The sequence below is a fragment of the Hylobates moloch genome, unplaced genomic scaffold (genome assembly GCF_009828535.3).
Source record: "Hylobates moloch isolate HMO894 unplaced genomic scaffold, HMol_V3 SCAFFOLD_1, whole genome shotgun sequence".
NCBI lineage: Eukaryota > Metazoa > Chordata > Mammalia > Primates > Hylobatidae > Hylobates > Hylobates moloch.
Window position 1 is genome coordinate 225,424,552 of NW_026652276.1, and position 24,525 is coordinate 225,449,076.

Below are 24,525 nucleotides of genomic sequence, written 5' to 3' on the forward strand. Positions count from 1 at the left end.
ATACATACATGAAGAGCAAAAACTGTGCACACACAATTGTATACAATTTAATTAGGTACTACATATGAGATACAATAAACAATACGTTAATTTTTATGTACTATATATAACCTAGCAAATTTTCTCTGAGGTGATTAATATGGCAAGAACTAAATAGGAGTTTCCGTGAAGATAGTTTCTGTACTAAATCACATGTGTTATATGATGTGATTCCAAAAAGCAAAATTTATAATTACACTGAAGCACACAGACTATAGTCATTTTATTCTCTTTCATCATTCCTGAAAGATGCTGAGAAAAAGAAAAGTGGGTTGCCGTTTACTTAATTAAGGCTTATTGCTGCCCATCTAAACACACGGCAAGCAGAATGATTTAATATAAAACTCTTCCAACAAGCCACCACCATCTATTCCTATAAGATAGGCAAGTCACTAAGGCATTCTATAAGCTGATTCGATCAACCTTTCTAATCATATTTCCCAACATTCTCTTGTGTAAACAGTATACCATCTTAATTTTAAAGTAAAAAAAAATGTGAGTCTTGTAAATAACAAGAATAAGAACAATATTTTAGACAGAGTTTGAGATTATAGAATATTTCAGGGTCCAAGTTCAGCTAAAAGTTGCAAACGCAGAAGGAGAGCTCAGGAGAGGCCAGAGCCAAAACTACACACTGGTGAATCCTCCATCTATAGGATACTTAATGAAATTCATCAAATATTTATTAAATATATATTTTAAATACACTAGACTACTGATACAATAGTTGTCACAGTCCCAACAGGTTTGAAGTCTAAGAGTAGGGCTAGACAAGCCAGGCCATCATGGAAGTGACACTATAAGTAATTGACAGAGTGCCACAGTGGCACACAAGATGTGCCAGGCTTGGGGGAGCAAGCTAGTAAGAGAAAAGGAAGGAAAGGCTTCCTAGTAATTGATACGACAAGAAAAATCCAAATAAATAAATGAAGCCATGGCAAGAGGGTGAGAGAGAAAAATAATACCCACATTCAGGGAGTGGAAAGAAAAGTAGGAAGACAAAAGTGTTTGTAAAAGAAATGGTATGAAATGAAGGAGGAGCAAGGAAGACCATGAAGGCCACTTCATTTCTTAGCTCACAGCTTGCTATGTTCTGAATATTTATGCCTCCCCCCGCCAAAATTCATATGTTGAAACCTAATTCTCAATGTAATGGTATCAAGAGGTGAGGCCTTTGGGAGAGGATTAGGTTAGATTAGTGTCTTTATAAAAGAGGCCTGAGGCTGTTTGCCCCTTCCACTATGTGAGGACAAAGTAAGAAGATACCATTTATGAACCAGAAAACAGTTCCCCACCAGACACAGAAGCTGCTAGTGCGATGATCTTGGACACTGCAGCCTCCAGAACTGTGAGAAATAAGCTTCTGTTGCTTATAAACCACACTGTTTATAATATCTTGTTACAACAGCCCAATCACTTAAGGTCAGTATTGCTGTGTGTGAATTTGATCCTCTCATTATGATGCTAGCTGGTTATTCTGCAGACACATTTACGTGGTTGCTTCATAGTGTCACTGGTCTGTACTTCAATGTATTTTTGTAGTGGCTGGTAATGCCACTACAAATATTTCAGGGTTCTGAAAAGGACCGTATTTAGTGCTTTCTTCAAGAGCTCTTGCAAGGCCTGGTGGTGACAAATTCCCTCAGCATTTGCCTATCTGAAAAAGATTTTATTTCTCCGTCGCTTATGAAGCTTAGTTTGGCCAGATATGAAATCCTGAGTTGGAAATTCTTCTCTTTAAGAATGTTGAATATTGGCCCCCAATCTCTTCTGGCTTGTAGAGTTTCTGCTGAAAGGTCTGCTGTTAGCCTGATGGGCTTCCATTTGTAGGTGGTATGGCCTTTCTCTCTGGCTGCCCTAAACATTTTTTCTTTCATTCTTTTTTTTTTTTTTTTTTTTTGAGACGGAATCTCGCTCTGTCGCCCAGACTGGAGTGCAGTGGCGCGATCTCGGCTCACTGCAAGCTCCGCCTCCTGGGTTCACGCCATTCTCCTGCCTCAGCCCCTCCGAGTAGCTGGGACTACAGGCGCCCGCCACCATGCCCGGCTAATTTTTTTGTATTTTTAGTAGAGACGGGGTTTCACCGTGGTCTCAATCTCCTGACCTCGTGATCCGCCCGCCTCAGCCTCCCAAAGTGCTGGGATTACAAGCGTGAGCCACCGCGCCCGGCCTCATTTTTTCTTTCATTCTGACGGTGGAGAATCTGATGTTTATGCATCTTGTGGTAGATCTTCCGATGGAGCACCTTATTGGGGTTCTCTGCATATCAAGAATTTGAATGTTGGCCTATCTTGCTAGTTTGGGAAGTTCTCCTGGATGATATCTTGAAGTGTGTTTTCCAACTTGGTTCCATTCTCTCTGTCTCTTTTGGGTACCTCAGTCATAGGTTCAGTCTCTTTACATAATCCCATATTTCTCAGAGGTTTCGTTCATTCCTTTTATTCTTTTTTTGTCTATTCTTGTCTGCCTATCTTATTTAAGGAAGATAGTCTTCAAGTTCTGAAATTCTTTCCTCTGCTTGGTGTATTCCACTATTGATACTTGTGATTACGTTGTGAACTTCTCATGTTGTGTTTTTCAGCTCCATCAGGTTGGTTATGTTTCTCTCTAAACTGGCTATTCTGGCTATCAGCTACTGTATTGTTTTTATCATAATTCTTAGCTTCTTTACATTGGGTTACAACATGCTCCTTTAGCTCAGTGAAGTTCATTATTACCCACCTTCTGAAGCCTACTTCTGTCAACTCAGCCATCTCAGCCTCAGCTCAGTTCTGTGCCCTTGCTAGAGGAGTGTTGCAGTCATTTGGAAGAAACGAGGCACTCTGGCTTTCTGAATTTTCAGCAACGTTAAGTGGGCTGAATGCCCCAATTAAAAGACACAGAATGGCAAGCTGGATAAAGAGTCAAGAAACATTGGCATGCTATCTTTAAGAGACCCATCTCATGGGCAAAGACACACATAGGCTCAAAATAAAGGGATGAAGGAAAATTAACCAAGCTAGTGAAAAACAGAAAAAAGCAGCAGTTGTAATAGCTGGAAAACCCCACTGTCTCAGCCCAAAAGCTTCTTCAGCTGATAAGCAACTTTAGCAAAGTCTCAGGCAAAAATTGCTAGCATTCCTATGAACTAGTAACAGGCAAGCAGACAAGCAAATTATCAATAAGCTCCCATTCACAATTGCTCATAAGAGTGAACAGACAACCTACAGAATAGGAGAGAATTTTTGCAATCGATTCACCTGACAAAGGTCTAATATCCAGAGTCTACAAAGAACTTAAACAAATTTACAAGAGAAAAAAACAACAACCCCATTAAAAAGTGGGCAAAGTACATCAACAGACACTTCTCAAAACAAGACATACATATGGCCAACAAACACATGAAAAAGAGCTCAACATCACTGGTCATTAGAGAAATGCAAATCAAAACAACAATGAGATGCCATCTCATGCCAGTCAGAATGGCTATTATTAAAAAGTCAAAAACCAACAGATGCTCATGAGGTCGAGGAGAAAAAGGAATGCACTGTTGGTGGGTGTGTACATTAGTTCAACCATTGTGGAAGACAGTGTGGCAATACCTCAAAGACCTAGAGATAGAAATACTATTTGGCCTAGCAATCCCATTATTAGGTATATATCCAAAGAAATACAAATGGTTCTATTATAAAGATACATGCACACGTATGTTCACTGCAGCACTATTCACAATAGCAAAGACATGGAATCAACCTAAACACCTGTCAATGATAGACTGGATAAAGAAAATGTGGTACATATACACCATGGAATACCATGCAGCCATAAAAAGGAATGAGATCATGTCCTCATGTCCTTTGCAGGGACATGGATTGGATTGGAAACCATTATCCTCAGCAAACTAACAGAGGAACAGAAAATCAAACACCGCATGCTCTCACTTATAAGTGGGAGCTGAGTGATGAGAACATATGGACACATGGTGGGGAACAACACACACTGGAGCCTGTTGTTGTGGGGAGGGGAGGGACAGCATCAGGAAGACTAGCTAACGGATGCCGGGCTTAATACCTAGGTGATGGGATGATCTGTGCAGCAAACAGCCATGGCACATGTTTACCTATATAACAAACCTGCACATCCTGCACATGAATTCCTGAACTTAAAATAAAAGTTGAAGAAAAAAAAATAACAGCCCAATCAGGCTAAGACATAGCTGACTTCTCATTCTATCACTTGTATTTACATGTGGCTAGCCATGCTACAATTTTTAAAGAGTGAGTGACTTTGCAGGATCTCTTAGCCCAAAAACAGGGCTTTGTATAATATTAATGTATTCAATAAAAGTTGTACAAGTAAACATTTCCTCTGGCTGTGAACATCAGGTCACTTCCCCTTCAGTCATTTGTTGTAATTATTTGTTTTCCAAAAGAGGCCAGAAAGGGTGAGAAGAATGAAAGGTTATTTGAATAGAAACTAACCTACGGAATATTTTCCTAGAAGGACGTGGTAGCGGCAGTAGGGTAAGGTAGTGCCAGAAAATGCGATACAGATATTTAGAAGAATCATGCTAACCCCTATGTAGTCCAGAGTGGAAGGTTTCATCTTTTCTGATTTACACACATGAAAGGGTCCCAAAGTATATTTATAGGTTAATGCCAATTCTTCACCTTAACAAATATAAAAAGCTAGCTCAATGATAGTGAATTACTTTGTGTAATTTGTTTGCTTTATGCTTCTCTCTGTGATTCAGCTGAGACATAATCCACAGAATTCAATAAATACAGCTAGTGATTAATGCCATTAGGGTCACTAATAGGTTGTCTGCTCCTCCCAAGTTTTCCAAAGCAAAGAGTAATAAGCTGCCTAGCTACAGTTTCTGCTAGTAGAGTGTTTTTCATCTTGATTCTGCCTTTCCAATACAGCTTCCCTCACAGCAGGAACTAAAACCTTACTTAAGAAAATGACACAAACACACGAAAAAAGAATTTCTTAAGGCATACACTTTCTTGGTGAAGTAAGTACTGTATTTTCTACCTTGGATAGTTTGTTTTTATCTTGCTGCAGCTATCCATTATATAGATGTATGAGTCACTGTCCTAAAAGACAGAGACTACAGCATGGGTGGTTCTCTATGGTATTTAATACTGATCTCTGCATTATAGGAATCCAAAAGAATGCAGCCAGATGATAATGGCTTGGGTACAGGCCACCCAGAAATCGTAAAATCATGAGATGACTATTATCAAAATTAAAAAGAATATTAGGAAAAACATTTGAAAGAAATACAAAAGACAAAAGGTGAGTATCCTTGTTCAGAGTTGATCCCAATAGCTTATTAAATGAAAATAAAATCACATAGGAAAAATAAAATAGAAAAAAGACATGACACAAAAAGGGAAGGAATTTAAATACCTTATATATAATCTCTAATCACACACACACACACACACACACACACACACACACACACACACACACATATTTTCCAATGTCAAAGACTTCCATATTGCTAAATCTAATGGTCAATTATCCTATGTTACTTTACCCATCAGATACATATAACACAAATGATCACTCTGTATTCCTTGATTTTCTTTCATCATTTAAGGACCATGACCATAGTTTCCTAGTTTTCCCCCCAACTCATGGGTTACTCCTGCTTTGTCCCTCAGAATTTTTAACACTGGAGTATTCCACAGCTCAGTATCTGTACTTATTTTATCTTCTGTCTGCAGTCATTAGGTTATTTCACTGTCTCATGGCCTTATACAGCTCTCTATATACTGATGACTCTGTATCCAACAACCTACTCAATGTGAGATGGATCAATAACTCAAACTTAAATCACTCAATCTCTGCTCTTTCTCCCACTGAAACCACTACTCTTACAATCTCCCCAATCTCATCTAAGGAAACATCATTCTTTTCTAGTTGTTTAGGTCAAAATCCTTGACTTTTCTTGGAGTCATCCTTGACTTTTCTTTCTTGCACCTAGTAACTGATTTGTCTGTCAGTTCTATAGGCGAAAATACATTCTCAATCTCTTTCTTTGCATCCTCCATGGTACAATCCTGAAAAAACAGCTGATGGCATTCCTCTGCTCAAAACCTTCCAATGACTGCCCACCTCATTCACAGTAAATCATCAATATTATCTACAAAGGAGCTTTAAGACCTACCCTGTTATCTTTCTGATCACTCTCCTTCCTCTTAAGTTCCCCTCATTATCTCCCCTTGTAGATTGTTTGCACAATTATCCATAATTATTTCCTCCTCCTAATCTATACTCCTTTATAATGTGACTTTCCAGACTGTTTCATCACAAGCTATTAATATGCATCCCATTCCCCACCTCAAGAATTTGTATTAGCCTTGAAACCTGCTTTCACTTAAAAAATGCAGTAGAAGTGACAGCATGGCAGTTAGGAATGGAGGCCTCAAGTGGAGCTGCAGCCTTCCCTTTGCTCGCCTGGAACCCTCCCCTGTTGCCATGAGAGTAATTCTGAGCAAGCCTGATGGATGGAGGATGAGACTGGAGTCAGGTACAGCTTATAGACATCCAATCTCTAAGCATGTGAGTCCTTTCTACATGCTGACATCACCAACAAAACTGCCTACCAACTGTGATATCACGATATAAGAGGAAACAAACATTTGGTCTTCACCTCTGGTTTCTGATAAAAAGAGTTGCCAAGACCCTTGGAATCTCCACAGTAATGGGTGTCTTTCGGTATCCTGATGAGATGACTGGTGGCTGGGGGCCTCTAGGAGAGTTTCAAGTTGGAGGCTGATTCCCAAGAAAGACAAAGGCATGATCAGAGTGTGGAATGTTCACACCCACCACTCCCAGTGGAGCTACAGATTATGCTAATCACTGACGGCCAATGATGTAATCAATCATTCCTATGTAACAGAACCCCCATTTAAAACCCCTAAACAACGTAGTTCAGAGAGCTTTCAGGTTGGGGAACATATCCACATGCCGGAAGGGTAGTGTATCCCAAATCCAAGGGGGACAGAAGCTCCTACCCTAGGACTTCTCCAGATCCCACCCTCTATACCACATCAGCTGGCTGTTCACATTCATCCTTTATAACATCCTTTTTAATAAATTGTAAACATAAGTGTTTCCCTGAGTTCTGTGAGCCATTATAGCTAATTACCAAGCACGAGGAGGGAATTCCGGGGACCCACTAGTTGCAACTGGCATTTAAAGTGCGCGGCAATCTAGTGGGACTAAGTCCTTTATGTGTGTGTGTTGGAGAGTGGTGGTCTGTGCTTATTCTGAATAATTTCAGATTGAATTAAATTGTCGTATATCCAGTTGGTGGCCACAGACAACTGGCAAATTGTTTGATGTATAAAACCCAGACAGTTAGTGGCAGAAATGTTGTCAGTACAGAAACAGTTTTCCTTTACCAACCCATGTAACTGGCACATGAATGAGCCCACAAGATCTGCCTAGCTGACCTTAGACTTGTGAGTAAATAAATCATTGTTTAAAGCCATTAATATTTGGGGGTAGCTTATGATGCAGCAAAAGCTAACTGATATCATTCTCATGTCTCAGGGCCTCTGCACAAGCATCCCCACTTCCTGGAAGGTTCTTCCTTTGGCTGAGCAAATGGCTTGCTTCTCCACCCCCTGCAGGTCTTAACTGAGAAGTCACTTGCTCAGTGAGGCTCTCCCTCACTTTAATTGCTAACAACCTACTGCAAAGCATGCTATCTCTTCTCCTGCATTATTATTCTCCTTCTCACTAGTAATATACTTTATATTTTAATTATTTGTCTTGCTTATTTCCTCTATGGAAGGTCAATGAGGTCAAGTATTTTGTTCTCTGCTACATCATAGGTGACTACAATAATGCCTGTTATACAGAATGACTCCATAATTAAAATATGCTAAAATAATAATGGAATATGATTTCCTACATAATACATCAATAAAACTTAATAAAGCTGGAAAGAGCAGAGAGAAATGTAAGTTGTCTTATACTGTTGATGAAGGTTAACTTAAGCACAAATATTCTGGAAAGCAAGTTGTCAACTTAAATACATTTTTTAAAATTTATAACTTCTGGACCATGTCTTAACTTCTGTGAAACTACTGTGTCAGAAACTCATACACTTATAATAATACTTAATGTTTTTATAATACTTAACAAAGTTTTATTTACCAAAGATTTAGTTATAAAAAACTTATAAGCTGTCTGGGCGCAGTGGCTTACACCTGTAATCCCAGCACTTTGGGAGGCTAAAGTGGGTGGATCACCTAAGGTCAGGAGTTCAAGACCAGCCTAGCGAAACCCCGTCTCTACTAAAAATAGAAAAACTAGTCAGGCGTGGTGGCGCACGTCTATAGTCCCAGCTACTTGGGAGGCTGAGGCAGGAGAATCATCTGAACCCAGGAGGCAGAGGCTGTAGTGAGCCAAGACTGCGCCACTGCACTCCAGCCTGGATGACAAAGTGAGACTCTGTCTCAAAAAAAAAAAAAAAAAAAAAAAAAAAACCACAACTTATGAGCTACATAACTTTCTGATATATGGAGAATGGTTGAGAGATAAAAATGTAACAAAATTTATATATAATGACCTGGTAGCATGTTCATAATATAATGTTAAAAACAGGCATGATGTAAAGCAATGTATAGATAAAAATCTGTATTTCACTACATGTACACACATACATACACTGAGCAAGAAACATACAAAAATGTAAAATTGAAAAAAATTATATATGTAAAAATATTAACAGAAGTTATCTATAGGGGTGGGATTTTAGGTTATTTTAACTTTTTTCGTTATGTCTTCCTCTATTCCCCAAATTCATTATAATAATCCTATGTCCATAAGTGGGGGAAAAATTAGAGGCGATAGCAGAGAATTTGCCTTTTAAAATATATAAAGTTTAAAAGAAAGGTAAATACTAAATGATACAAATTTGAAGTGTTTATATATTTTGTAATTATGACTGCATCAAAAATTACTTGAATATGGTTTTATTTAAAATTGAACAAATAAGCTCAATTAAAACAAATAAGTTCTCTTCAGATTTCTGCCACACAATTTGGCTAAAATCTCACTTTGATAATCCTTGCCTCCTGTATCCTAACTTGATTGCATCCTATTAAAAGCATTAGACGGCATCAGTGTAATGCATGATCACTAACTCTCTCCTCCCACATCAGAATTAAGCTTTGGCGAGCAACTGCCACATGGAGAAAAGTCGCTGGGAAAGCTCTACTACTGCTCATAGGAATCATAAGGCCACACTATTATGCAAAAATGTTCTTTTTACTGACTGATAAAATGCCAAGATGACACAAACTGGAGTTGTTTTTCTTGTTCCTAACACATGGAACAGCTCTCCAGTTACTAATAACCAACTAATGCACAGTCGAGCAGGAAAAAAAATTGAATACACACTAGAGGCCGCTAGTGATAAATAAGTGAATTTTGCATGAAGTGGAAAAAAACTGATGCTAGCTCTACAGAGAAAACTGCATCCTAAGCTTCTAAGCTTCAGCTGCCCTCTTAACTACTGTGTTGGAAGTCAGAAAGCATTTTTTTCTTAATTATTTCTCGCCTTAAATATTCTTTTAAAAAAGAACTAAATCTGGGAAATTTTCATCTTGGGGAATTTTGTAAAAATTTATCATTATTGTATATTTAAATTAAAGCCTTACCTTTAAGTAATGAAACCTTTTTATATATTACAAAATTAGAAAAATAATGTTATTCTCTCACTTTGTTGTCACAAAGACACAAACCAACTAAAGAAAGCTCTATGTTGTAAAAATATAAGCTTGTCTTGGTAATATTTCACTTAGAGGGGGGAAATATTTTTAAATACAAAAGATATCTAAAAAAATTTACAACCCTCTCCCCGGAAAGTTATGAATCATAAGAGTAAAATTTTAAAGTTTACTTGGAAACAAATGTAACATGAATTCAGAAAACAAGAATCTTTTCATTAAAAAAAAATTTATAAAACTAAAGAGGAATTATACTTCTATATACTTTTTTTAAATTTGAAAAGAATGTTATTAAATTTCTCAGAATACACGAGAGGCTTTTTTGTCACTTATTTGCATGATAGATGACCATTCAATTCCCTTTCACTGTCATTAGTTCCTTTCAGTCTAGTCATTCATATACTAAATGCCCTCTTATTCACCATTTAAGTTCCCTTCCTCTGACTTTCTCTAGCTCTCTTCTACTTCCAAAAGCTAGTAACAGCCAGAGTTAACTATCGCGTAGTTAAGTATATTGCATATAATGTACACATACACAATGACTTTTTTCTTAGTCTGGTATAATATTTTCTGTTGTATTTTAAATGCCCTCTCTGAGATTCTTCAGCATATTCTTGACCTTGCTGGCTACAGAAGCAAAACTGAAGTCTTTAAGGAATACACCTCAAACAACTCTCAGATTCCTAACCCCACATTCCAAGGGATAGTTCAGTGCTCATCTTTGTGTAATTGCCATTTGGATATTTTCCCGTAAAATTTATTCACTAGCCCTTGCTTAAATTGAATTCCAGCTGTCACTTCTGTTCCCTAACAACTGGAAGACCATGGATAGCTCAGTTGCAATCCTATCATCAACTAAAATGTCCTGCCCTATAGTGATGTGTCAACAAGTAATATAAGCCATCTTGCCTAGTGTTGGAGTTATTCTGTTTGCTCTTGGCCCAATAATACAAATCCCAACTCTTAATAACAAGAAAACCATGCAGGAAGAATCCGAGGGTGTATTTGCAAGAAGACGTGTATGTCCGATCACATAAGTGTGTGTGAAAAACCAGACAGGGACCATTCCACAACTTTTTAAGAAACAATTTTGTTTGTGTGGTATTATGTGATTACTTTCAACCATCACTTCTTAACTCATTGATCTAAAAATCTATTAAAAAATGTCTAAAACGTGACAAGAAAACATGAGTTCTTATATTAACAATCACTAAAACAATTCAACATTTTTTTTGAAAGTAAAATTTAAAAAGCCACGTTACTCAAAACTTTTGACAAATGATCTAGCATTCTCTAAAAAATTACTGGAAGATAATTTACTTCTGAAGACTCCATCCACAGTGCTGGAAGGGAAAAGGGTTCTGTCAGGAACATACTTTATGAAATAGAATAGCCATAAAAAACAATTCCTCTGATTAAATTTAGTTGTAAACTGACTTCCTGCAGCTGCTTAAAATGGTCTCGCTCTGAAAATTTATTTTGAGTTCATGCATGATCTGAGAAACATAGCACCTTCGCATACACATTCCTCCCTCCTCTAACACTCCAAAATGATTCATAGCTATGCATGGATAATTTTGAGACCTCTGATTTATAGCATTTGATAACGAACAGACTAAAATATATTACTAAGCTAATCTAATCAATAATTTGATAAATATGCCTTCACAGTTTGTTGTGTAAGGTTCTTTAATACCAAGACTTCTGTTGTAAATTATCTTTTAAATTCACCAATCATTTTTACCTTTCATCATTTTGATTCAAAGACCTAATAATGTTGACATGCTTACAGAGCTTGGTAATTTGATTGCATAAATACTTTTTAATGGAAATTTGCTGAAGCAAATGACTAATCACTGCTAAGGCTAGGCTTATAAGAATCAACTGAACCAAAGATCTTTGGTTCATATTTGTTTCCTTTCTGCATATGTTAAAGCATATAGAAATTACATGTTTTGACTATTCCATGAGAGGCTTGAAAAGCAGTAAAAAAAAAATCACAATCAGTGAGAAAACTAGTCATAGAGAGAATGAAATCAACTGCCACATATATTGGAGGTTATCAAGACCACAACTTATGCTCAGATACTTAACACCAACTTATTTCACACTGATTTCATGTTTATTGTCTTGTTCCTTTAAAAACAGAATTGAACGAGCTTTTACATACTTTTTACTAAGATATAGCAAATATAGACCTTACATATAAGTCTTTACTACTATTTTATATAATGTCTAGGATTGAATTGAAAACATTGAGAATTTTGCTTGGTTCCAACTAAAAGAACATGTATTCCAAAGACGCACATAAAAAAATGACAACAAATTTCAACAAAAAGGCAAGTTTTAGAAATCAGGTTCATCAACTGTGTAAAATAAAGAAAGAAAACTGTGGTGTACCCATATACTGGAACACTACTCAACAGTAAAAAGGAACAAACTACATAACATAATAAATACATAAAATACATGGATGAATAAAATACATAAAATAACACGTATGAATCTCAAAAGCATATGATAAGTGAAAAATGACAGAAAAGACAACAAATTGTGTGATTTCATTTGTATGACATTCTAGAAGTCTACAGGGGGACACGGTGTGGGAGGAGGCAAATGACTGCAAAGCGAGAGGTAGGAACCTTTTGGGATGATGGACGTGTTTTAATTTTGACTATGGTGGTGGGTATGCAACTATACAACGCTTCAAAAATAATTGAACTGCATGTTTAAAGTGGATGAATTTTGTTGTATGAAATTATAGCTGAACAAAGTGGATTTAAAGCAAATCAGATGCCAAACACTACCTTCCTATATGCCAACCACTATCTGAAAAATGCTTACAACCTTTCTGAAAAGTAATACAATTATTACATTCAGAATAGTTAAGTATGACAAAAATATTTACAGCTATGGCCTAAAACTACATCAGGTACACACTGAACTATTCAATAATTTATCATTATAGCTTTTAAGAGCCATGTTCCATCCTCTTGATTTATCCAGATCTTCTGTAATCAGACACAGTAATGTTACCTCATCAAGATTTCTCTGAATACTCCAAAAGAAAGTGATCTCTTCCTGAAAGGTCATAGATGAAGAAACTACAGCCCATGAAGTTAAATTACTTGTTAAAAGTAATGAAGTGGCAGAATCCGATTTTGAACCTTAACCTAACTCTCTGACTACATAATGTCCATTCTGGAGGCTGCTGCTACCTGCAATGAAATGAAACGAAATTGTTCAGAGTTACTCACAGATAGCCAGACTTAGACTGTCACTGATTAAAGAGTAAGCAGATACTTGCTACCAGATGCCTGGGTTAATTGTATTGATAAAGGCTTTAGAAGCTAATTCCTTTTTTTTTTTTTGAGACGGAGTCTTGCTCTGTCGCCCAGGCTGGAGTACAGTGGCGTGATCTCGGCTCACTGCAAGCTCCGCCTCCCAGGTTCACGCCATTCTCCTGCCTCAGCCTCCCAAGTAGCTGGGACTATAGGCGCCTGCCACCATGCCCGGCTAATTTTTTGTATTTTTAGTAGGGACATGGTTTCACCGTGTTAGCCAGGATGGTCTCGATCTTCTGACCTCGAGATCCGCCCGCCTCGGCCTCCCAAAGTGCTGGGATTACAGGTGTGAGCCACCACGCCTGGCCTAAAAGCTAATTCTTAAGACCTATCCTCCCAAATTATTCAGTTATTTTAATTATATTTTCAACTTCGTTTAGCTGGGGCACAAATAGTTGTAGAGTTAGAGTTATAACAGTCATCCCCTTCACACTTGACTAATCTAAAAAGTAGATCGATCTGATGAGTAACTTGCATGATTATATAAAGCTCCAAGACTGAAATTGTAACTGTGAGAAAATTAATGAAGTGAGAGGAAAAAGGGATCAGGAATGTATTTTGCTTTTCTGTTTAAATAGGTCCTCATCATCCTGCCATTGGTAATGAGTGTTTAATTACATGGTCATTTCCATGAATGCAAGGAATTTTTGTTAGGCGCCCATATTTAAACAGAAAGGAAACTCCTAAACATTTGAGCTACCCTTGAGCAATGTTTATATAAAGATACTCTCCTGTAGAACTTTCCATTCAGGATTCTATATTCATTAATTACTCTGAGAAAACTAACCTAAAAACAACCCTCCCCACATTTCAGATATCCTACACACAATATTAAAGATATAGCAACTTCTTAGACTGTTATGCTGATGAGCCTGAGAATCTCTAAGTACCACAAAATCACAAATAAATAAAAAACCCTCACATTTAGCACTGATATTCATGGTACATATTGCTCTCAAAATACCAATGAATTCAAAGGCAAGGACCTTATTCCAGGACAAAAGATTCATTTAGACAGGAATTAGAATGCAACGTAACATAAGATATTCTGGAAATAAGTGGGATATACACTATACATGACTTTAGACAAAAATACACAATCTTTTTAGACATAAGCCATTTCTGCCTTATAATACTAATAAGATATATAATTACCAAAAGTTTCTTTAACAACAAGATATTTCCAATAGCTGGTATTGTATCTTAGAAATCCTTGACTTAACAAAACTTAGTCTTACATCTCTGCTAACGTATCAAGGAAAAATCACGAATTCAATAAATTCTCAAATGCTCATTAGTGTAGTAGATATGAAGCATATAAAGATGATTAATTATGATTGCTGCCTTCCAGGAGTTTACCACCTAGTGAAGAAGATACATCTACCCATAGCTAAATCACAAGATAAAATGGGAAAGTAAATAATTACAAAGTATTATGCAAAGTTAAAGGGCAATAGATCACTAGCAATTTACAACCTAGTAAAGAATATAAGTCTTTACAGCTTTAAATCAAGGTAAAAGGTGAATGTAACATTGTGATTTAAGAGTATTATTACAGTGTAGGAAATGCCAAATCACTTCAGGCTGGAAGGGAAGAGGAGCCCTCCTGGAGTACATGGTGTGTTAGTTGAACACTGATGCATGGATAGGACTGCTACAAAACATGCTAGCACATGCTGCTAAAACCATCTGAGTACAGCATAGGATCTACCATCACTGATTATTTCGAATGGCTGCACAATTGCAATGGACTATGGGTGGGGCTGATGTGTATGCGATCAGCCATGAGAAAGGGCCTGAGCAAAGGCAGAGAGGAGAAAGCGCATGGCAGACTTAGGACAGTGCGCAGTTCTGCTTGACCAGAATACAAGGGAAGAAATTGGGCATGCCTAAAAAGATAACCCTGCATCTCAAGGTAGTTAATTTAGATTTCATCCAGGAGACAAAGGAGAATCTCCCTGCCTCTCCCCAGTCGCTACAAACGCACACACATATGTATACCTCACATGCTCTGTGGTCCTGATCTTTTACAGCCCGTTAGGATCCTCAGAATATTTTCTAATACCTTCACTCTGATCTAACTGTCCTTGCTCCATGTCTTCCTTTGTTACAGAATCTATCACACTGAACTAAAATTTTCTCTTTATGTCATATAATCTATCATACTGAATGGCACCAGGGACCTTGTTTACTGAGCTTGCATCCACTTAACAAGTAACTACAGAAAAATTAATCATATGTCCTACTGTCCTACAGGTCAGAACCAATAGATATTAATAGATACATTGCAATTCACGATAAGAAAAAATAGTTAGGGCTTCTTTATCAAAACAAAACCTGATAAATGAAGAGAGGCTGCTTTCGTAGTTGAAACAAAGACAGACGTTTATGAAAGATGGAATGGCCTTGAGGACATTATGCTACATAAAATAAGCCAGTCACAGACAGACAAATGCTGCAAGATTATCTCATCTGAGGTATCTAAAATAGTCAAATTCATAGAATCAAACTGTAGAATGGGGTTGCCAGGGGTGGAGGAAAGTGAGAAATGAGGAGTTACTCATCAATGGGCATAAATTTTCAGTTAAGCAAGATAAGTAAGTTCTGGAGATCTAATGCATAACACTGTATCTATAGTCAACAATATGTATTACACACAAAAATTTGTTAAGAGGTAGATCTCGCGTGAACCCGGGAGGCGGAGCTTGCAGTGAGCCGAGATCGGGCCACTGCACTCCGGCCTGAGTGACAGAGCAAGACTCCGTCTCAAAAAAAAAAAAAAAAAAAAAAAAGAGGTAGATCTCGTGTTTTGTTACCACAATTTTAAAACAATTTTAATAAAGATGGTGTGCAAGTATTTCACACATGTAGTAGAGAACTGGACCTAAGCTCACAGCTCTTTTCTTAATTAATAAAAGTGATAAATAAGAATTGTGTTACAAGCTATTATATATCAAATCATGAAATACCAATGGTTAATAAATACATGAAAAGACGCTCAACATCCTTAGTTATCAGAAAAATGTAAATTAAAATCATAAATTCCATTCACAAACACTAAATGGTTAAAATCAAAAAGATAAAAAAGAACAAATATTGGTGAGGATATGAAGCAATACAGACATTACTCATGGAAATATAAAATGGTACAACCACTTTGGAAAAGTGAAATGTCAGTTTCTAGAAAGTTAAATATATATTTACCCTGTTACCCAGAAACTTCATTCTTTGTACCTGCTTCTCAAAATTAAAACATGTTCACAGAAACCCTTGTATAAGAAGTGGCATTTACAAATAATAGCCAAAAACTGCAAACAACCAAATGTACATTTGGTGAATAAACAAATGTAACTGTGGTATATTCATACAATAAAATACTACTGAGCAATAAAAAATAACTACCAATACATGAATGAATTGCAAAAACATGTGAGCAAAAGAAAAAAAGACACAAAAGAATACATACTATATGATTTCTTTTGCTCGAAATTCAGTAATAGATTTTTTAAGGTTTATAGTAATGGAAATCAGAAAGTAGTTGACTGGGGGTAAAAAACTGGATTATCAATCATGAGGGAATTTTCTGGGGCTAGAGAAATGTTCTCTCTCTTGTTTTGGATGGTGGATAAGAGGCTGTAAATAAATGTCTAACAAAACCCATGTAATTAAACATCTATGATATGCATTTTATTGTACATTAACTATGCCTAAAAATTATATGTGATTTATATAATACACATGATTTATATATATGTGTGTGTATATATATATATATATATATAACCTTTATATATGTACATAAAGATAACTTTTTACAAAGAACATAGGATCTAACTTAAAGAAGTTTATATTGGCCAAAGATGAGACAATTTGAACACTGAAAACAATGATAACTGCACATCTGTAATAAAATGAAACCTATCTAATATGTATAAGCCAAGAGTTTGGGAGCACTAATTCAGTATTCTGAAAGCAGGTAACAGAAGAACATTAATCACCTCTACTTCATAAACTACGTTTCCGTTGTCTAATCTTGGACTTTCTGGGCTGCAGGATAAATGGGCACTATGTTTCTACTTGCTGATTATGGCCAAATCCAATATCCTTTTCTGAGTCTTCTTTCTACTACACACATCTCCCCATGGGTCCCAGCAGCCTCACCTGCCACACTTTAACCGTCCCTTTCCCTCTGGGTCCATGAAAGAGTAAAGGAGCCAGCAGGCCCAGGCAGGGGCCTGGAGCACACCTGGGTCTTCTTCAGGCTCTCCTAGGGCCCTGGCTCCATGAGGGACAGATGTGGACCTGAATGTCCCGTGGTATCCAGAAGCAGAGTGACATGGGGTCTGGGGCCTCACGCCCCGCCCCTCCTCAGCCTGAGCAGAGGAGAGAAGGTCCCATCACTGATTTTTCCTTCAGCTCTGCTCCTCTGTAAACTTTGTTCCTCTACTACTGTTTATATGTCTTCCTTCCTTCCATTCCAAATGTACAAATCTTTTGTCTTCATCTGAGGATGATTCTTTAAAATTCATGTTTTATCACATAATTATGAGCCATTACATTGTACATATGGATGTTAAGTAAATAAATAAGAACAAGGCAAGTAGTGGTCCTCAAAGTACGTACTGGCTTTTTAAAACTCATGCATATTTTTTCTTTTTTTATTGTGATGCCTTTCTATTAGAAATACAATTAAGAGGAATTATGCTTAGTCACCTGAATCCAATTAGTTTGACTGGTTAGGGTTTGTATTTAGAGGCTGATTCAAGGACTTAATTCCCACATGAGACAGTCAGTTTCACTCATCTTCCTATTAGAGATTCTACCCTCACCCAGGCCAGCGATGTCCCTGGGCATCAGAGTAGGATGCAAACACATAATTACAACTAGAAAATCAATGAAAAGTACAATGTTTTATTGAACATCTTCATACATGAACAAACAGTTGGTAAATTATATAAATCTTCTTGGAAGACTTCTGTAAGATTACTTATAAATGGGTTGAGACACATCACACGTGGTTATTGTGAAATTTGGGCAAAAAATAATGGTACTCGCCCCCTCAATCTGGTAATCTGTTTTGCTTTCAAATATGAATAAAAGTGTTCTGTTTGAAATCATCTGCTTTGTAGCAACATGGATGCAGCTGGAAGCCATTATCCTAAGTGAATTAATGCAGTAACAGGAATCCAAATACTGCATGTTCTCACTTAAAAGTGGGAGCTAAACAGTGAGTACTCATTGACATAATGATGGCAACAATAGACGCTGGTAACTACGAGAATGCGGATGGAGGGGGTTGGGGTTGAAAAAGTAACTACTGGATATTACACTCACTACCTGTGTAATGGGATCATTCATATCCCAAACTTCAGCATCACACAATGTACGCATGTAACGAAACTACACACACATATATATATATGCCCTGAATCTAAAATAAAAGTTGAAATCATGTTTTAAAGTGCTCTGTTATCTTTCTTATTAGTGTCCACTCCAATTCAGTAAAAATAATCAATAATCGAGAGTCTGTATTTCTTCACAAGCATTATCGACAGATCTTATGATCAAAGATCACTTGGAAGGCACAGTGTTGAGATCCTTTCACACTTGTCGTTACAATTACGTTCACAAGCTACACCTGCCATTAGAGAATACTTGGCACCAGATTGTTTGCCAGCAAGCAAGCTACAGGCCCAATACAGAAGCTTGGCCTCATGGGCATTACGCTCCTATCTGAAGTAACTGGCCTGGACCCTTTTTTTACAACACATACTTGAGTACTGTTTCACACATTGACCATGTCAGGTCTTGGAAGATACTGTCAGAGGAATCTGTAAAGTTACAAAATAAAGGAGCAAAAAATGTTAAGAATTTAAGCGGTCTTCTAGGCTGTCACTCTTGCTATATTTTTTGATAATGCATCTAGTCCCCAGACATTAGCATTAGCATGTCCAGTCTTGAAGGAAACATGCCTTCCTCCAATAAGAAACCGGCTGCTTTCAAAAAGCAGCTCCAGTGTTAGAAATTTTCATCCCATAAAGAAAAATATATTATTTTAAAATACATATATTTAATTTGTACCTAGAGTGTGTTACATCATAATGTTTTTATTTTTTGCAGCAAGGAGGTAATTTCTTTAACTATAAACATTTCAACATAATAATACATATGATAGAGATGAAACTATGTTTCATAGTTAGTCTACTTATATGTTCACTATAAATTCTTGTGTTTGCCAAGGTGTTTGGACTACAAACATGTTCACAATGAGCTAGGTTTAAAATCTGCTTCCATCAAACATATTATCTTATCTAAAAATACCTTACCACATACAGATGAGAAAAATCAGACAGCAGGGATAGTAAATCCTAAGGAAACTCTTTATCTCCTAAGTGTATGCATAACTGAGAAATAATTAAGTTAAATTATACTGGGCTTTACTCAACACTAATATAAAATCTCATATTTTCTATGAGGGAATATACATCTACTTTAAATAAAATCAGTTTTCATTAATTTACACTGAATAACATCTCAAATTGCCATTTGAAGTTTTATTTTAGCTGACTTTCACAGTTCTCACAAGTATCAAGATCTGATAATGCTACTTAATGTGGCTTTGAAGTAGCAGAATGAAGGTTTTTAAAATAAGAATAGATGGGCCTCATTCTACTAAGAGATACCATTCAAAGCAAGAAATAATACAACATGGTTAAGCAGCTCAGGTTACTCTTCCCTCACTGAGGAGATTTTCTATAAAAGAGTCTGAAGGAGAATTAACAATGTCCACTTACAAAAAGAAAATAAAAGAACAGAAGAGCAGAAATTCGTGGTACTATGCACACTGGCTAAAAGAAAGCATACCTTTCTCTCTCTCCTTCGGTGATATCATATAAGCGGTTGGCACCTCCATCGGCACAGGCTCTTAAAAGAGCTTCAAATAGAAAGAACAAAATCATTTCAATACAGGAGGCACAGAGCAATATCTTTCAAATGATGATCACTAAAAAGCAGGCACTCAGACGCACACAGTCATGCTAACCTCTGTGAATCATTTCACATTCATCTGTTGACACGGCTGGTACTAAAAACGATTTTATATTGCACATGACAAATGACAAGTTTATTTCCTTTCTGCTTTTTTTGTTTTTTCTTTTCTGAGATGGAGTCTGGCTCCGTTGCCCAGGCTGGAGTGCAGTGGTGTGATCTCGACTCACTGCAACCTCCACTTCCGGGGGGTTCCAGCAATTCTCCAGCCTCGGCCTCCTGAGTAGCTGGGATTGCAGGCATGCGCCACCATGCCTAGCATATTTTTGTATTTTTAGTAGAGACGAGGTTTCACCATATTGGCCAGGCTGGTCTCAAACTCCTGACCTCGGGTGATCCACCCACCTCAGCCTCCCAAAGTGCTGGGATTATAGGCATGAGCCACTGCACCCAGCCTTTGCATCTTTTTGATTAAGTAAAGGAGAAGACCGTAGATGGTGCTAGCATGTCTTCAATGTTTTTTGAAATTTTTTTCTTCTTTATAACAGAAGATAGGCCTCAGGCTCCATGACAGGCAACAGAAAATTGTTTGTTGTTTTTGTGGTTTGAAACAGGGCCTTGCGCTGTCACCCAGGCTGGAGTGCAATGGCTCGATCACAACTCACTGCAGCCTCAACCTCCTGGGCTCAGGTGATCCTCCCACATCAGTCTCCCAGGTAGCTGGGGCTACAGACGCACACCACCGCATCCTGCTAATTTTTATATTTTTTGTAGAGATAGGGTTTGCTCAGGCTGGTTTCAAACTCCTGGGCTCAAGTGATCCACCCACCTTGGACTCCCAAAGTGCTGGGATTACAGGGGTGAGCCACTGCACCCAGCAGGATATGGTTTTCATTGTGTTCTCGCCTTTTAATAATTTTTACATATACTTTTGATTTACGACATGTAGTATGGATTTCAATTTTTATTTTGATTAAAACATATCCTCTTAAAAATAAATGATCAGCATAAATTTATTTTAAAATATAAGTAAATAATAATCTAGGTAATATGAGCATAATGTAAAAATTGCGAAGGTGGTACAAAATTAACTGAAACTTGGAAATGCTAAGGTAATCAAATAAATCCTGCTGTCTCTCCAACTTGGGCCTTGGCCTCCTCCTTTCCCATGACTTCTCCCTGCTACTGCTCTCGGATTTGATGCTGCTAATCAACTGTTCCCTGAAGTTTTTGCAGTCCATGGAAAGCTATTTTTGTTGCTGGTGCTACCTTTCTGATTTCTATTTTTCATAGAAATATTTAGTATCTTAGCATCAGCTTAGAATGAACATTATTAGGCATCAAACTAGCAGGTTCTTTGCCAGAGGCCTAAGATAATCTGACAGGGTCTCCACTTTAAGCATCTTCTAACCAGTACAAATAAGCCAGAAGCCGATTAATTAAAGTCCACTCTCAGAATTGACCAACAAAGTGAGAAACTACTTTTCTTTGAAATTAAAATTAATGGCACAGGTAAGTGGAATTGAGGGAAAGAAAAACAGCCACTTTCCCTTATGTATTCCTCAGGTATTTGAAATATAAAATAGTTCAGATGAGTACAGCCTCTAGAAAAGACCAGTGATACATGATTTGTTTTAGAAACTGTAAAATAATAGATGCTAGCAAATGACCACTTAAACAAACAAAAATCCACAATTTCCACTGTGGGAATTTCCCCAGAATTTAATCCACCCATGAGGGCAAGATGTCTTATGAAAGTATTTGAAATAGGATGGAATGGTCTCAAATCTCAGCAGGGGACCTAACCACCTCCTGACATTTCACACCTGTATACCCCACCCAGCTTTAATGCACATTTAATGAGCCTCTCTTGGTGGTAAAGATACTCCTCTTCTGTTTGGCTGCAAATGTAATGATTTCAGCTTCACTCTGGAATAATGGATTAGCTGAGTATAAAAAATACTGTAAATTGGTAGTAAATTTGATGGTATTAGTACATTGGCTTCTGATTGCCATCAGTACACTGATACTCTCAGAAAGCCGCTGTCAGTCCAATATTCTTGTGTATCTAACCTGTTTTCTCTTTTTGGCAAATTTTAAGACTTCCTTTTTATCTTTGGTTTTCCAAATTTCACCATCATGTAGCTTATTTGGAATTAACTGTGCTTCCAAGGTTGGGCGTGGAGGCCTCAGGAATGTAATCCCAGTGCTTTGAGAGGCTAAGGCAGGAGGACTGCTTGAGCTGAGAAATTCAAAACCAGCCTGGGCAACATGGCAAGACCCTGCCTCTACAAGAAATTTTTAAAAATTAGCTGAGCATGGTGGCACTCACCTGTAGTCACAGCTACTTAGGAGGCTGAGGTGGAGGATCATCTGTGCCTGGGGAGGTCCAGGCAGCAGTAAGCCAAGATGGCACCACTGCACTCCAGTCTGGGCGACAGAGCCAGACCCTGTCTGAAAAACAACAACAACAAAATGTGCTTCCTAAATCTGAGGACCCATGACTTTCTTCAGTTCTGGATAATTCTTAGCCACTTTTAATTCCATTATTTCCTATCTTCCATTCTCTCTACGCATCAATTTTCTGACACTCCATTTAAACGTATTTTTAGACAGTCTCATTCTGCCCTTCACATTTCTTAAACTGTGTCACTTCTATCACCTTTTCTTTCTGTGTATGCATATAATTTCTTCAAACCTCTCTTGCAATTATGTTTAGTCACCTGTTTAAAACATTAAAGTTTATAGTCTTACTGATTCTTTTTAAAGAAGTTCTGTTTGGTTCTTTTTTCAATTCAAGGTCTTTTCTGACAAACTGTTGCTAATGTTTTCTATACCTTCTTTTATCTTTTCTTTAAAAAATATCCTTTCCCTATGTATGGGATATTTAAAGAATATCTACCTGACTATATTGTCAGAAATAAAAGTTCCAATGTATTTTCCACTTATCCATGATATGTAAGACTATTTTCTGTGTTCTATGTTACATGAGAAATAAAGCAGAGGCCAAGTGGAAAAAAAATATTCATTTTCTCTGTAGCTTACTCACCTGTAAATAAGCATATTACTTATGGAATAAGGTTATTAAGTAATTATTTAATGATTATATATAGTGCTCATTACGATACAAGAATACAGTAAGCATTCAATAAACATTGAGTCCTCTTTCTCCATTTTTGTCAGAATGAAAAAAAAACCTGAAAAGATTGTGTTTCTGGAAAAGAAAAGCCATATCTACTTAGAAAGTAAAAAACAAAAATAAGAGTTTTTATAAAGACATCTAAAAGGGACGTCTCATTTTACACATTACCAACACACATTTCCTAGTAAGGAGTGGCACTCAAATTCAAATTATGTCACAAATATAACTTGCAGAAGATCACAGAAGATATTGCACATTTCCTAAGTATCAAAACCATCAAAAGCTAAAAAATGGAGATCATTTCACATATAAAATATAGCACAAAACAAGTGATTAGGGAGATGGAAATGACTCATTAATAGAAACAGATGGTAAACTATCAGTAATTATCTTTAGAGAATATAAAACAATTCTCTGTAAACAAAACTAACAAGTGTATGGAATATTTTTATGTAATAACCGATTCACTAAATATGAAAATCTCAGAAATAGTAGTTTTTAATGGTCAAGGATTATCAAATAGAATGACTTGCCAATTTTTCACATTATACCATTTTGCAAAGATCGGTTGAATTCAGTATGTATTCCTATTATGTGCTAGGCTTTACATAAAATAAAAAGATGAACAACAAACATATCTAGTTCTCTAGGCTCATATTATAGTGAAAAACATGAAAACGAAGCAAATACATGCAATGCACTGTAGACTGTGGTGAGGGCTGTAAGGAAGTCACCAAAATGCAAGAGGAAGACAAGGAAAGAAGAAATGAATTTCAGTGGGCAAATGTGTACAACTGCTAATAATAAATCCAGTTTAGCTAAGATCATTGTTACTTTTACAATATGAAAAACACTAATGCCTGTTATTTCTAACATCCACCTTTAAATTGATATTTCTTGAGCAGTGTATAAAAAGAGAAACACCTATATCATAGGAAGTAAATTTGTCCACATCTATTCCTGCTTTAAATGGCAAAGGGAGCTAAAATAAGCATGATGAAATGTTTAGACTATTTTCTCAGTGCATGTAGGTTGAGAGTAGGGATTTACTCAATCTGGAAGGAAAAACAAGTTCCAGTCTGTCCCTAAAACCATTTTGTTTTCAATAAAGCATGACCAAAAAAATGTATTCTACCTCTCCTACATTTTATTAACAAAGAGGTTTTCACCAGTTTCAAATATTTTCTATAAACATAAATAAAACTGCATTTGAAAAATAAAATGTTTCCAACACATTGTAAACAACATCGGCATAAGTTCACACAGAGCGACATTT

At 36.8% G+C, this 24,525-nt stretch overlaps 1 protein-coding gene across 3 annotated transcripts in view; it reads right to left on the reverse strand.

Annotated features, from left to right (window-relative positions):
- Positions 1 to 24,525, reverse strand: part of TPK1 (thiamin pyrophosphokinase 1) — a 411,439-nt gene that overhangs the window by 215,345 nt on the left and 171,569 nt on the right. For all 3 annotated transcript variants that reach the window (XR_009209712.1, XM_032762053.2, XM_058427633.1), the window contains exon 3: positions 19,985 to 20,054. Coding sequence is in view for 2 of the 3 variants with exons in the window: in XM_032762053.2 (XP_032617944.1) it covers positions 19,985 to 20,054 (70 nt within the window). In the remaining variant the exon portion in view is untranslated. The remainder of the gene's footprint in view (positions 1 to 19,984; positions 20,055 to 24,525) is intronic.